This window comes from Megascapheus bottae, chromosome 10, assembly GCF_031878675.1.
Source record: "Megascapheus bottae isolate mThoBot1 chromosome 10, mThoBot2.hap1, whole genome shotgun sequence".
NCBI classification, from domain to species: domain Eukaryota; kingdom Metazoa; phylum Chordata; class Mammalia; order Rodentia; family Geomyidae; genus Megascapheus; species Megascapheus bottae.
The window spans coordinates 38,117,271-38,132,465 of record NC_143518.1 but is presented as its reverse complement, the minus strand read 5'-3'; the positions used below and the strand labels follow the sequence as shown (position 1 = coordinate 38,132,465).

The following is a 15,195-nucleotide window of genomic DNA, read 5'->3' as shown; positions in this document are numbered from 1 at the left end:
TTGAGCAACAGCTCAGGGACAGAGCCCAGGCCCAGAGTTCAAGCCCCAGAACTGGGGTGGGAGGGGGCATGGGAGACTAGCAGCTGCATTTGTTAATGCTTCTTTTGAGGTAGAAACTGTCAAGGAAGGGGAAAAGTCACTTTTAAAAGAATCTATGTCATTGCCCCCCAGCCCAACATGAGAACCGAAAGACATTACAAAACAGCACCTCAAGGGATTTCAGGTCTTTAATTTTTGTTTGATCTTTTTTTAAACAATCAAATTGGCAGAAAAATGGCTAGAGCTGGTTGGCATTGGAGGGGTTTCCACTGAAATCCCCCAAATTCCTGTTGAGGTTTCAGGTCATAGTTGCCAAGGTAGGCAAAGAGGTTAGGATTTCTAGAGATTTCCCAACCTACACTAGAACTTCTTCCCAATGGCCAAGGAAGAGGTCAGAATAGGAGCCCCATTCCTGTAGATGAAGGGAGAGGTCACTGTCTCCCACCAGCACTCAAGTCCAGAGGTGTGGAGCTAGAAGGCTATGATCTCTAAGTGCCTACAATCTTCTCGTAAAAATATAAAACACGTGCAGTTGGCTTTGGTACAAAACAAAACAAAACAAAACAACAAAACATTCTGGTCCCTGTGGATTTTTCTCTCACCCCCAACAAACCAAGATGGCCACCCTAACCTCTATTCCATCAACTCTAGGAAGCCAGGTTATCTCCCTGAGATTTCCGTGGAGGATGGAGAGAAGGGAGAACAGCAGGAGGAGGGCATCAGGAGTGGGAAAAGGACCTGGTCCTGCCCACAGACCTCCTTAAAGGGGTAGTAGGCCCTGGCTGTGGTCTTTCTTTCTTTCTTTCATGTTTGCTGGGGAAGAGTATCATCAGAGTTGAACCCTGCAGCCGCATGGCTACGCCGGAACACCCACCCCCAGTAGTGTTAAAGGAGAAGGCCCCTGATCCCTATGGCTTGGTTCCCATGTTTCTGGTCCTTTAAATCTCCTCTCTCCCCCTATAACTAATAAACAATAAATAAATAAATTTTTCTAAAGTAGAGGGAAAAAGGCATGAAAAATTGGCATCTGTGGTGTAGCTTTTGGATGCCACCAGGGGGGATACTGTGGCCTAAATCCCCCAGCTTCCTAACTGGCCCCAGGTATCCAAGGATCCCAGAGCTGGCAAGGAGAATAAGCAGTTCTTTCAAATGTTCCCTCGTCATTGGCAGATTGGAGTTCTCAAGGTTTGCACCCTTCAGTAATGTTCTTTAGTGGGGCACTGGGCAGAGGGAGGGGCCTCCTTAGCTCTCTGAGGCCACAAGCTCCCCATCTCGGCTCTCTGTCTCCTCTGGGATGTCTTGCATTCGAGTGAAGTCTGAAGGGGGACAAGGTAAAGCCAGTGAGTGATATTTTCCCATGACAAACTACACCCTCTGTATTACTGCCTCCCCATCTTTAGACTGGAGGCCTGAAACCTCAGGTGAGGTTTCAGCAGTGGGCCCTATCTAGCTCGTTGGTATATAAAGATACAATTATAACTGATAGATTAGACATATATATACATATATTTTTTTTTGGGGGGGGTCAGTCGTGGGACTTGAACTCTGGGCCTAGGCATTGTCCCTGAGCTCTTCAGCTCAAGGCTACTGCTCTACCCCTTGAGCCACAGTGCTACTTCCAGTTTTCAATTGGTTAATCAGAGATAAGACTTTAGTGCCCAGGCTGGCTTTGAACCTGGATCTGTCTCCTGAAGTAGCTAGGATTACAGGCGTGAGCCACTGGTGCCTGGCTTAAAGACAAACCATTTTTAATAAAACTAAAAAAGCAAAAAATGGATTTCTATCTATAAAACCTACGAGTCATTAAGCAATTGGAGGAGACACCCTCCATACTCAGCTTCCTAGAGCTCCACCCTTGCTCACCAGCAGACAGAACAGAAGTCCTAGCCCACCTGAGAGACTGCGGACATCAGCAGCCACAGTTCACTGGGAAACATACCAGCCCACCCTTACTCTAAGGCCTCACCCCCCGCCACTCTCTCACCTCGAGGACTGTGGGGTGGAGACAGACGGCTGCTCCCTTCCTCCTCACTGCCTGTGTCAGGGTCACTGCTGTCTTGCAGTCGCTCCTCGGGGCTACCTAGCTCCTGCCTCTCACGGTCCTCAAAGGGTCGATGGAGGGAGCGAATATTCACAGGCAGATCCAGGCGGTCATGGCCACGGCTAGACTATGGAGAGCAGGAGGGAAAAGTGGCAAGCCAGGGGGTGAGCGGCCTGAATACTGCAGGATCTACTAAGCTAAGGGCAGTGGGCTCTACTCTGCCTCAACACATGCTTTCCTCTGAGGTCCCTTCAGTACATCAACCACCAACTGGCTTCTTTTTGTGCTGACTATCCAGGATGTTTTCCTTCAGCATCTGTCCCTGAACTGCACCCATCTGAATCCTCTCTCTCTCTCTCTCTCTCCTCCCTTCCCTCCCTCCCTCTCTGTCAATCTTGGGGCTTAAACTCAGGGTCAGAGAGCCCTGTCCTTGGGCTTTCTCAAGGCTAGGGCTCTACCTGTTGAGCCACAGCACCATTTCCAGTTTTCTACTGATTAACTGGAGATAAGAGTCTCTTAAGCTGGCTCTGAATCGTGATCCTCAGATCTCAGCCTCTTGACTAGCTAGGATTACAGGTGTGAGCCACCACACCCGGCATAACACAGGACTTTCAAGAGAACACTTGGTTTTGATTGCAAATCTGGACATTGCATGTACTAGGCAAGTCTACCATGGAACTACATCCTCAGCTTGAAATTTCTTTCAGTTCAACAAGAACGTTGAACTAGCACTATTATTCAGGTCTGTTGCCTGACTTCAGTTAAAATTCTCCAATGGCCCAGTATCTTTCAGGTTCTATGGACCCTTGGATCCAGCCCAGGTCAGTTCATGGCACACTGCCTTACCTGTGGGGGGTTGAAGCTCAAGTACAGGGCATCGCCTGCTGGGAGGCTTCGCCTCCTAGGGTCCAGAGGCCTGCGGGCCCAGGGGGCCTCTGCTGGGAGTGGCTCATTCTGGCCCAAGGCAGCCAACTGCCTCCGAGCCTCTTCAGCCTCTCGTTCCAGCAGAGCCCGGGCTTGCTCACTTTCCCGGAGCCGGGCTTCCAGACTGCCAGCCTCAGTTGCCCGCTCTTCACCCAGTCGCCTGCAGCGCCGCAGCTCCTCTTGCAGCAGTGCATGCTGTCGCTGAAGTAGTGCCAGCTCTGTGGCCTGCTTTTCAGGAGCCACAGGCCCAGCCCTGCCAGCCTCACCATCCCGGGAGTTAGCTCGGGCCAGCTTCTCCCGCCGCTCAGGGCCCTCTGGGAACCGGGCTTCCATTAGAGTGTCCTGCTGAGCCACAGCAGCCTGGGGGAAGAATGGGGACACAGGCATGCATCAGCAGCCTGGGTTTCGATCTAGCCCTTACTCTCAGTCCAGGGGATCAATTCTGGAGAGTTTGGCCTGAAGGAATACTTAGGACTGTTAGGGTGACGAGGCCCCCCTAACCAGGCGCCTCTGGATACCAGTACGCCTCCTTCCCCATCCCAGACATTGCCCACTGACCTGTAAGCCATGAAGAAGGCCGTAGAGATTGACCAATCGCTGTAACACTTCCTGGGGACAGAGGAGAAGGTGGGAACAGTGCCCATACGTAGGATGGGAGCACTGCCCAGAAGTTGAACAAGTGTGGGTGTGGATGAGAGAACAATAGTATCTGGAAAGATACTTGGAGGTGTCATCTTTCCCCACCCTACTCCAAATTGAGGTACAATTTTTCAGGCTGGGAATACCCTCCCTTCTGTCTCCCGTACCCAGATTCCCACTTACCTCCTGAGGGGATCTCAGCTGGTTTCCATTTCGATCCTGCAAAAGTGGGCCAGAATGAGGAATCAGCATACACACAAGTCTCCACTGCCTGCCCCAGAGGCCAGCTGCACCCTTCCCACCCTGTAGCCAAGTCCTGAGATCCCTGGAGAACCCACCTTCTGGCTGGAGTCTGAGTCAGCTCTGCAGAGCTCAATGGAGCCATTGAAGGTCCTGGCCTCCCCATCTGTTGAAGGGGAAAGGAGGGGGTTTAAACTCATTTTCCCAGACCCTCACCCTACTGAGTCCCTGAGGCCCCCATTCTGTTTAGTGCCTCCCACCTACTACCTTGGCCCCCAGCCCTGGCACTCACTGGCAGTGACCCCAGGACTTGTGTTACCACCGCTGTCTGTTTCCAAGGGTAGGGCTGGTTCTCGGGATGTCAAGAGCAGCTCAACTCCAGGCCCCACTAGCAGGTCTTTCAGGCCCTCCACTAATGGGAAAGAGGAGGAGGTGAGCACAGGAATGACAGAACTCCATGGGACACCCTATCCACCCAACACACATGGAACATTCAGCTGGAATTTAGAAGTGCTATACATAGGGAGTGAGCACGTTTTCATCCAGTCGTGAGGGAGCCAAAGGTCCCATAAGCTTATGCACGAGGACTGTGTCTCTCCATGTTATTCCAAGGAACCAGCACAGAAGAGGCACTTGGAGTGTTTATAGGCTGACCAGTTGATAACCCCTCTGGTCTGACCACACATCCATGTTGGGTGAAGGCAGACATGCACCCACACTCTTCTGCGGGAGTTTTCTCACCCTCACGGATGGCATCTTGTAGGAGCCGCTCGCCACGAGGTGACTCTAGGGACTCTGAGCGGAAAAGGCCCCTGGGCAGGGTGGGCAGGGACATCCCGCTGCCACCGTCCTCTTCTGCCTGGAAGTGGGTCATCTCAGCAAACAGTCCAACCTTCTCTTGCAGCAGCTCCACCAGTGCCCGATCCTTCTGTTGAAGTTCCACTGTGGGAGAGAAAAAAAAGATGAGCCTGTGGAACAACCCAATGGGACAACCACAGGGAAAGATGGGCTAAGTAGAATGGCAGTACTTTATTTTATTTTGCTGGTCATGGGTTTCAAATCTAGGCCAAGGAGCGTTCCCTGAGCTTCTTTTGCTCAAGGCTAGTACTCTATCACTTGAGCCACAGCACCCTTTCTGGCTTTTTCTGAGTAGTTTATTTCAGGGAGTTTCATGCCTGGGCTAACTTCCAACCGTAATCCTCAGACCTCAGCCTCCTCAGTAGCTAGGATTACAGGCATGAGCCACCAGAGCCTGGCAATTTGTTTTTGGTTTTCTTTGGTTGTGGAGTTTGATCTCAGGGCTTGGTTCCTGTCCCTGAGCTCTTCAGCTCAAGGCTATCACCCAACCACTTGAGCCACAGTACCACTTCCAGGTTTTTACTTTTTAATCACATAACTTTATTATGTATTAAGTATGATATTATTTTTGGTATTTGGACATTTTTTTTTTGTTGGTGGTGGTGGTTGTGGGGCTTGAACTCTGGGCCTAGGTATTGTCTGTGAACTCTTCAGTTCTAGGTTACCACCCTACCCTTAGAGCCACAGCACCACTTCCAGTTTTTTGTTTTGTTTTGCCAGTACTGGGCCTGAGCTCAGGGCCTGAGCACTGTCCTTGGGCTTTCCTCAAGGCTAGAATTCTACCCTGCGCCACCAAACTACTTCTGGCTTTTTCTATGTATGTGATACTGACGAATGGAACCTGGGTCTCTGTGCATGCTAGACAGGCACTCTACCACTAGGCCAAACTTCCGGCCCCCACCACTTCCAGTTTTAAGGTGGTTAATTGGAGATAAGAGTCTCAAAGACTTTTTAGTGCCTGGAGTTGGCTTTGAACCAAGATCCTCAGATCTCAGCCTCTTGACTAGCTAGGATTACGGATGTGAGCCACTGCACCCCGCCACTTCCAGCTTTTTCTGTTTATGTGGTACTGAGGAATCGAACCTAGGGTTTCAAGCATGACAGGCAAACACTCTACCAATAAACCGCCTTCCCCGCCCTTTACGTTTTTTGTTTTTTCCCCCCAGTCCTGGGCCTTGAACTCAGGGCCTGAGCATTGTCCCGGGGCTTTTCCTCAAGGCGAATGCTCTACCACTTGAACAACAGCACCATTTCCGGCTTTTTTTCTATGTATGTGGTACTGAGGAATTGAACCCGAGTCTTCGTGCATGCTAGGCAAGCACTCTACCGATAGGCCACACTCCCAGCCCCTCTTTATGTTGTTTTTAACTTTGCATTTTTCATTTAATAATATATTTTGGTTAAAAATCTATAATGGTCTTATAGAACCATCTCTTTTTAGTCATTGCATATTTTGTGTGGATATATCACAAAGTACTTTATAAGCTGCCTGTGGGTGGACTTACTCTTGATCCGCCGCAAGTAAGCCTCATCTTCTGTCTCAATCAGGGGGAAGTCTTCTCTGGATGGACATCTGGAGAGGTAGTAGGTCAGGTGGGGTTGGCAGACAGACGTGAGGTTACATAGTAGTATTTAGCCTTCCCTCCTGATACATGTTCTACACCCCCACTTCTAGTAAGCTTCCTTAGCTGCACAGCGTGGCTTCACTCCTTTTTCTTTTTTGGTCATCTGTGGGGCTTGAACTCCTACACTCTCAAGGCCAGCACTGTACCATGTTGAGCCACAGCTCTACTTCCAGTTTTCTGATGGTTAATTGGAGATAAGAGTCTCATGGAGTTTCCTGCCTGGGACAGTTCTGAACCGCAATCCTCAGATCTCAGCCTCCTGAGTAGTTAGGATTACAGGTGTGAGACACATGAGACCCAGTGCATCAGTAATTCTTCACTCTTTTCTCTGCCCTGATTTTCACACTTATTACCATATGTGTGTGTATATATATATATATATATATATATATATATATATATATATATTTTTTTTTTTTTGCCAGTCCTGGGCTTGAGCTCAGGGCCTGAGCACTGTCCTTGGCCTTTCTCAAGGCTAGAGCTCTACCACTTGAGCCTCAGCACCACTTCTGGCTTTTTCTCTGTATATAGTACTGAGGAAGTGAACCTGGATCTTTGTGCATACTAGGCAAGCACTCTACCACTAGGCCAAACTCCTGGCCACCATATATCTTTTTTGTAAAGAATTATGAAGATTATAAAAAATCCTGGGCTGGGGATGGAACCTAGGATCTAGTATGTACAATCTACAGCATTGAAAAAATGAAGTTATTCTTCAAAACGTTTTAATATTTTACCTACTGTACCTATTTCCTCATTTCAATTTGACACAAAGTTGACTACTTCAAATCTAGTATGTGTCCTAAATATTTTCTGCTTTAGCAAACGGATTCAAGGTCAGTTAATCTAGCACCTACTGGCTCCCAGGAGATCCACAGCTGGCTTAAGTCCAGGGGGCTCTGAAAGCCCTCTGGAATTATTTATTGATTTATTTATCTAGCTAGCTAGCTAGCTAGCTATGGTGCTGGTCCTGGGGCTTCAACATAAAGCTTGGGCACTGTCCCTGTGCTCTTTTTCCTCAAGGCTAATGCTCTATCACTTTGAGCTATAGCAACATTTCCAATTTTTGGGGGGGAGGGTAGTGAATTGGAGGTAAGAGTCTCACTGACTTTCTTGCTCAGGCTGGCTTTGATCCTCAGATCTCAGCCTTCTGAGTAGCTAGGATTACAGATATGAGCCACTGGTACCTGCATGCATAAGCATTTTTACATGTGGACTTCCCTTCCTGGCTCTATTAGGTTTTACATTTGTAAGGCTAACCATTCCATTGTCTAACATGGATACCTTTTATCTTGTCTACATTCATTTTCAGAAAAGAAAGGATACAAAGCAATATCATCCAAAAAAAAACAATCCCTTGACTACAGACCAAGATGCTAGTGAGGCTAAAACTGTCCTGTTGGCTAGCAGATGTAACAGTTGTAAGGGTTCTTCCGCTTGTCAGCTCATGCTACATTTGAAAGGTACTTGGGGTTGTCAGCATATAAACTTTGACAATGTCTCTCTCAGCCATTGCTCCTCCCTGTCAAAGCTGGGTTCTGTGGTATTGAGGCCTGGCACAAATTCCATAGGCACTTCACACACAACACAGGCAGCAGGCACACACTCACACGCGCACGCTCTGCTGAATGACTCGGATCCAGGTGCTCCGGTCATCCCGGGACGCTGTGTGCACCTCATACATCTCAGGTGGAGTTGCGCTAATCAGAAACATCCCCTTCTCTTGGTTGGCAATGTCCCGAACAATCAGATTTTGCAGTGATACCACCGAAGGCTTGTCCTGTTGAGAGAAAGAATTAAGCCTGGGAGGCCTAAGCTAATTGTGTCTTCAATCCTGGAAAGCCCAAAGGACTGAGGAAGATGCCCTACACCTCCACTTCTGGGCTATCCAGAAAAAACTTGGAAATGTACATGACTCTTGTCAGAGTAGCATGTAAGATTTACTTTCATTGTCTATAAAATGTCAGTGCTAATAACGGTCTTTCCTCATGAATACTAAAATATCTGAATACACTAATATGATAGAAAAACTACAGCTATTTCTTATTATATTATAGTAGTAATTACAATAATTTGATAGGAAGACTCTGGAGCTTTTTGTTTCTTGGGGAGGAAACCAAGTAGGGCTTGAGACATTTGGAAGTATTACGACAATGAAGACTCACCAGAGCAGGAAAGATGTACTTCTGGTCCTTCTCTTGGAGAAACAGTAGCACATCTGTCATGAGCAGCATTAGCACATCTGGTGCGAGTATAAAGTGGGAGAATGCTTAGCACTAGAGGGATGGAGCAGCCATTCCCCTGTCCTCTCCCCAAGAACCAAGCCTATACCATCTGATAGAACCACCGATTTCCCTCTTCCCCATCCCCCTTCTTTCTGGTCTCATTCTGACAGCAGAGAAATGAAGGGGAAGAGATATATGTGATCTAGATACAATAGCCTTTTAGGCCAGCAGGGATAGCAGGAGACCACTTAGTGCTTTTGTAGCAAACTGCCACAGCTGATCAAGCTTCTGAACCAAAGGTCTACAGGTTCCCAGGATAGCCACTGCTGGCTCCAGGGGTCCTGTAAACCTTGTGAAGTTATATCAATATAACACATATGTGTATTCTTCTATGTAGAAGGGTCCAATAGTTTGTTTTGTTTTGGCAGCACTGGGGTTTGAAATCAGAGCCTTGCACTTGCTAAGAAGGTATTCTTCCACTTGAGCCACATTCCCATTCCTGATTTTTACTGTTGTAGATGGAATAGAAGGCTTTTTGGTGTTAGTCCTGGGGCTTCAACTCAGGGAGTAGATGTTGTCCCTGAGGGTTTTTGTTTTGTTTTGTTTTTGTTCAAGGCTACCAGTCTACCACTTGAGTTATAACTCCACTTCTGGATATTTTGGGCAGTTAGCTGAGGGTAATTTCACAGAATTTCCTGCTTGGGATGGCTTTGAATCATAATCCTCAGATCTCAGCCTCCTGAGTAGCTAGGATTACAAGCATGAGCCACTGACAGCTGGCTGGTAGAGAATTTTTTTTCTGCCTAGGATTGCCTGGCAATGGCTCCAGATCACAGCCCCTGAGTAAGCTGTGACTATAGCTTATTCTATATATTAAGTCACTGGCACCCATCTCCCAGACTGGTCTTCAAGTTGTGTGGGCTCAAGCAACCTTCTGTCCTCAGCCTCCTGAATAACTGTGACTACAGGTGCATGCCAAATGGGGCTGGGTTCATTTTATCTCATTAAGGATTCCCAGACCAAGAGAGGCTATGTTTTCCAGCCTTAAGTTCCATGCTTAACATCTCACTAATATGAATTTTCTTTAATTATTTTTTTCCTGGTCTTAGGACTTGAATTCAGGGCCTGTGCACTGAGCTTCGTTTCCTCAAGGGCAGCACTTTACCACTTCAATCACAGCACCACTTTCAGCCTTTTCTGTCTATATGGTAGTGAGGAATCGAGCCCATGCATGCTACGCAAGCACTCTACCACTAAGCCACATTCCCAGTCTAATATAAAATCTTTTTAAAACCTTTTTAGACATCTGACCTAAATTCTTTATGCCTTGGCATATTCCTACTTCTCACTTTGTGCTCATAGAAGAGAAAGTTAGCTTTCTGTCTACTAAACTAAAGGAGGACTGAAAGGTCAGCCCTCACACAACAAAAGTCAATTCTATACAACCTAGATCTCACAGTCAAGAACACATCTACTCACCCTTTATCCTTGGGATCTCACTAAACTGTGGGCATACAGGAATGGGAGGGCTTTTGCTAAATGCTCAGAAATAGAGCTCTCTAGCCTTGCTATTTTTAACCCCTCATGCTTTATATTCTTAGCTGCTGCGTGGGAGAGATGGAAAGGAGAGAAATGGAAGAAGCTCATGAAGACAGAATCTCCAGGCCTTCAGAGTAAAGATTTTATGACATGAGTACAGAGGAGCAGGCAAGACTCTAGCCTTAGATGTCAGGTGTTTTTGTCCCCCAGTCTTTACCTCCAAAGCTAAAGTTGTTACTTCTTTGATTTAGATAGATAGAATACTTTGCAAGTGAACACAGATTCTCAAAAGTGAGCCTGAGAAAGTGTGCTTAGGCCCCCAGCGCTTCATTCTCTCTCTCCTTTCCTGCCTGTCCTCCTCTGGGCTCAGACTCTCCCTGGAGCCTCCCAATTACATTCCCCAAGTGCCAAAGCATTCCATAGCCCCCCAGACTGCTGGGATTCCAGTTGGGGAAATTATCTGCCTTTAACTTGTCCTGTGGATTTCTATTATTTTTCCCTCCCTAGGTCTGAGACTTGAACTAAGGCTCTAGTACTTTTGCTTAGAGTCTTCCATGTGTGCGTGCGTGTGTGTGTGTGTGTGTGTGTGTGTGTGTGTGTGTGTGTGTGTGTGTGACTTGAACTCTGGGCCTGGGCGCTGTCCCTGAGCTCTTTAGCTCTAGGCTACCACCACTTCCGGCTTTCTAGTGGTTAATTGGAGACAAGGTCTTTGCCTGGGCTGGCTTTGAACTGCAATCCTCAGATCTCAACCTCTTGAGTAGCTAGAATTACATGCATAAGCCATTGCACTCGGGCCTTGGGTCTTCCACTTTTGATCAATGCCTCCAAGCCTCTATTTGTGTGCCCAGCAAGAATGTACATGTATATGTGTATGCTGGTGTGGGGTTTGAACTCAGGGTCTCACCCATTATTAGCTGGCATTCGTAACTGTCACTCTACCACTTGAGCCACACCTCTAGCCTAGCTTTTTATTAGTTATTTTGGAGATGGAGTCTTAAGAACTTTTGTGCCCAGGCTGGCATTGAACTTTAATGTAGATATCAGCCTTTTGGGTAGCTAGGGTTACAGGATGAGCTGCCAATGCTCAACTATGGTTTATATTTCTGATGATTCTCCAGGCTGGCAAAGAGCATGGAAATGAATGTATACTGATAAGACTGTCCTATCCTGATATTAAAAACGTAATGCAAAGGCTGCAATGAACACATCTTTTCTTTCCACTGAGTCTCATACTTGGTGCAGGTCTACATAAAGAGAGTCCTAAGAGTGGCTGCATCTCCCATTCCAACTCTAGACTCTTGCAGGAGCTGCCAAATCAAATGAACTTTTGTTTATTTTTATGTTTTTGTCAGGGTCTCATTATTTAGCCCAGGTCGACTTTGAACTTCCTATATAGCCCAGGCTGGCCCTGAATTGTGACCTTCCTGAGTGCTGGGATTACAAGTGTGAATCACCATGCCCTACAAGGTCTACTGACCTTTAAAGCGACCTGTCGCTGTCTTCCAGAGTAGGCAGCCGTCATGGATGAGCTTACGCCGCAGAAGCTCCTCTCGGCCAAAAGGGCCCTTGCCAGGTACTGGTGCCTGGGCCCGAGGGTCCATGCGGTTATAGATCTCCTGCAGGCGAGCCCCTTTCTCCAGCTCGTGAACATCCTGGTCCACATTGGAGAGCAACTCTTTCACCAGCCCCAGCGCTGCTGTAAGGTCCTGGCGCTCCTCCTCAATTCCTGCACCAAAAGGCCGACAGGGAAGACAGCTTACCCACTGTCATTCCAGTTCTAATTCCCCCCGTGTCCTGATTCTACTTCACAGGCTTCCCATAATGCCATACCTGAGCCTTTATCATCTTGGACCCTTTCTTACCTCAAAATCTCCCTCCCCATTCCCAGTGTTTCTCCTCACCATGCGTATGCTGAAGGATCCGGTTGATGAGCACCGGATACTTGGTGATGCGCTGAGTTACCAGGAGGATGCATTCCTGTACCCCATGCCGCTTCAGCACGGCTGAGCGGGTCACTTTCTGCAAAGGAAGAGGCAGGGCTCAGGACTGCAGAAAGATGAGTCTTAAGCTTTGATGCTAGCCCTGCCTTAGCTACTACTGACACTGACCACCATCTGGAAAATGGGGACAATGTCTCCCATTCGTCATAAGGACCAACCCAGCAAAGTCAGGAAGTGTGGGAAACTATCAGGAGATGCTGCCTCCTGCTCTGAGGGTTAACTTTCGACAGGATCCACGAGGCTAAAAGGGGAAGCAGTGTTTGCTGTCTGGGTGGGCACAGATCACCCATGATTTTCCCCTGAATGGGGAAGCTGGACTCAGGCTTAAGAGGAGGCTGGGAGGCGGGGTCTGCAGAGACTGGCTCACCCGAATGAACTGCTGGAAGCGTTTGTCTCGAGCATACAACTCCTTATAGAGCTTTAAGGCCTTTGTGTGGCGACTGCAGAACTCTGAGTAGGTCTTCCGCATCTGCTCTGCACTGGGACCTGAAAACTAGGTGTCAGGAGAGCAAAGCCAGGTCAATATTTCTCACAAAATCATACCTTATCCCTTGGGCACACCTCCTGCCAAATAGGCTGGCATCCTGCCTCTGGAGTGAGGATGGAGACAAAACTAAAACGCTCATGCCTTTCCCACCTGGTTGATAAGCAGGTCACCCAAGCGATGGATGACAAAATTCCGAGTGCTGCCAGGACACAGGGCTTGGCGCCGACGTTCTAACAGCTGGCTAAGGAAGCGGGTATGAATGTCATTGAGCTCATCCACACAGGGAAACAGGCCCTGGACCACTCCTGGCTCCAACTGTAGTTCTTCTAGCATCCCAGTGCGGAAGAATCGGGTCATAATCTTCAGTGTCTTCACATGGTGCAACTCTGTCTGGATTAGTTCTGTGGGCACAAGGGGTCATTCAAGCTTCTATGCTGGTCGAAGCACAATTTGTGGAGCCCTTGGCCGACCCCTTCCAGGTTAACATCTGCATTTAGTGGGATCTTGAATCAATTTTTGTTTAATCTTTACACCTTGTCATCCGAAGATTATAAACTATTTCAGGAAAAGAACCATGTGTCTTCTATACATCGAAGCCTCCCACACCCAGCATGGTGTCGTACATTAAAGAGGCAGAGTGAAAACTGAGTACCAAGTTTTTTTAAAAAAAGGGATAAAGATGGAGCAGTTGAGTATGATTGGTGCATGCCTGTGTTCTCAGCACTCCAGAGATAGAAGCAAGAGGACTGTGAGTTTAAGAAGAGCCAGGGCTACCTAGCAAAACCCTATCTCAAAAACCAAAACAAAGTATGGGGGCTTGAAGACCAACAACACAGAAAGGTGAAGACCTAGGGAGCAATCTGACCCCAGGCAGGTCATAAGAGGTCAATGCGTTAAGAGGGAAAGAGTCTGGAGAGGTGAGGCTGCTAGAAAGGAGATCAGACACAATCAGGGCCTGGTAAAGGAAGAAGGCGAGGGTGCACTCGGCTCACCATAGATGACGTCCTGCTGCTTCATCACCTCCTTTTTATGTTGTTGCAGGAAGCTGCCATCCACAGCAAGGCTCCAGGAATCAGCTGCAAAGTCCTTCTCATCCATCTCAAAGTCACTCATCAGCTCATTATAGATCACTTCTGCACCTGGGCATCAGTGCAGGAAGCAATCAGAACTGATTCCTCTCCCCTGGTTTCTAGGCCCTGCTCTCCTTGACCTTCCCAGGGTTGCTCCCACCAGCCCTTCTTCATCATCCCCAAGTCTCTCCAGGATTCAAGCATGCTCACCTTCATCAATAAGGGATTCCACTGACAGAGTTCGGTTCCGCATGTTGAGGGAGTCTGTGGACTGGGAAAGGATCCGACGCAGTCCCAGGGGAGACTCATCATTGAAATGTCTGAGAGAAGTGAAGGTTGTCTTCATCATCCCTACTTAGGCAGACATCCCTTCCCAGGAGGGGAACCGAGACTGGGAATGCGAGGGGCGGTCACCCTATGTTCTCCTTACTCATCTGTCTACAATTCTCAACTCAGGGACAGAAAAGAACCTTACTCCCCTTTGGGATTCATACTCAGCTGCCTGCTCCCCTCTCTTCCCCAAAAGAGGCTCACCCAGCAATGTTGGTGGTAGAAACACTCTTAGCTAAAGACAAGGAGGAACGGCCACGGCGGGAGCCAAGGAAGGACTGTCGGAAGCTGTCAGAGGGGTAGATAGCAGAGGTAGGCCGTTCCCGGGTGGTTGCTGTCAAGAGAGAGGCCAAGCCGGCAAAAATCAAACTCCCTGCCTCCCCAGAGTTCCCACCTCCCAGGCTCCTCCACTAGAAACATGGTGTTCTCTGGCTCCACTCCAGGTCCTCTGGTCCAAGAAACACTTATAAAGTCACTTTACGTCTGTACAATCCTCCTATTTTGTTTTGCTTTGCTTCGTGTCAGTCACAGGGCTTGAACTCAGGGCCTGAGCACTATCCCTGAACTTCTTTTTGCTCAAGGATAAACAGCACTCTACCACTTGAGCCACTGCACCACTTCCAGCTTTTTCTGTGTATGTGTTACTGAGGAATGGAACCCAGGACTTCATACATGCTAGGCAAGCATATTCCCAGTCTAATCCTCATATGTTCACAGTGCTTTATTCTTGTCCTACTTCTTTCCTGAAACAAACTGAGCAAGTGAAGCTCAAAAAAAAGTGAAAAAATCTGATCAGGACCAAAGGTGAGCAGAGACTTGGGGCTCTGATCTTTCTGCCTAAGCACCATGTTCTTACAACAAAGCTTGTCTGACAGACACCTGACAACTGCCATGAATAGTCCCCCCAAATGCAGTGATAATAATACAAAAGACCATGCATTCAAGCCTCTAACCCTAGCTATTTGAGATTGGGGGAATCACAGTTTGAGGGCCAGCCCAAGAAAAATGTAAGACTCCATCTCATTCGATGGCTTGGCAAAGTGGTATGTGCCACCTACAAGGGGAAGTACAAAGGCTGGGTGTAGTGGTACACACCTACCATCCCCAGCAATACAGGTGAGCATAAGTGGGAGGATCAAAGCCCAGGCCAACCCGAGCATACCTCAAAAACAACCAAT

The 15,195-nt window shown here is 48.0% G+C and overlaps 1 protein-coding gene across 8 annotated transcripts in view; it reads right to left on the bottom strand.

Annotated features, from left to right (window-relative positions):
- Positions 1 to 209: 209 nt before the first annotated feature.
- The window catches only part of Arhgef2 (Rho/Rac guanine nucleotide exchange factor 2), a 52,095-nt gene continuing 37,109 nt past the window's right edge, over positions 210 to 15,195 (bottom strand). For all 8 annotated transcript variants that reach the window (XM_090340775.1, XM_090340773.1, XM_090340774.1 and 5 more), the window contains 18 exons: positions 14,222 to 14,351; positions 13,898 to 14,007; positions 13,610 to 13,756; positions 12,768 to 13,018; positions 12,498 to 12,623; positions 12,032 to 12,149; positions 11,608 to 11,856; positions 8,532 to 8,608; positions 7,977 to 8,146; positions 6,247 to 6,314; positions 4,625 to 4,825; positions 4,176 to 4,295; positions 3,982 to 4,049; positions 3,827 to 3,862; positions 3,563 to 3,613; positions 2,927 to 3,364; positions 2,024 to 2,207; positions 210 to 1,355 (listed from right to left, as the gene is read on the bottom strand). In XM_090340775.1, coding sequence (XP_090196901.1) covers positions 1,282 to 1,355; positions 2,024 to 2,207; positions 2,927 to 3,364; positions 3,563 to 3,613; positions 3,827 to 3,862; positions 3,982 to 4,049; positions 4,176 to 4,295; positions 4,625 to 4,825; positions 6,247 to 6,314; positions 7,977 to 8,146; positions 8,532 to 8,608; positions 11,608 to 11,856; positions 12,032 to 12,149; positions 12,498 to 12,623; positions 12,768 to 13,018; positions 13,610 to 13,756; positions 13,898 to 14,007; positions 14,222 to 14,351 — 2,618 coding nt within the window. In that variant the 3' untranslated portion in view covers positions 210 to 1,281. The remainder of the gene's footprint in view (positions 1,356 to 2,023; positions 2,208 to 2,926; positions 3,365 to 3,562; positions 3,614 to 3,826; positions 3,863 to 3,981; positions 4,050 to 4,175; positions 4,296 to 4,624; positions 4,826 to 6,246; positions 6,315 to 7,976; positions 8,147 to 8,531; positions 8,609 to 11,607; positions 11,857 to 12,031; positions 12,150 to 12,497; positions 12,624 to 12,767; positions 13,019 to 13,609; positions 13,757 to 13,897; positions 14,008 to 14,221; positions 14,352 to 15,195) is intronic.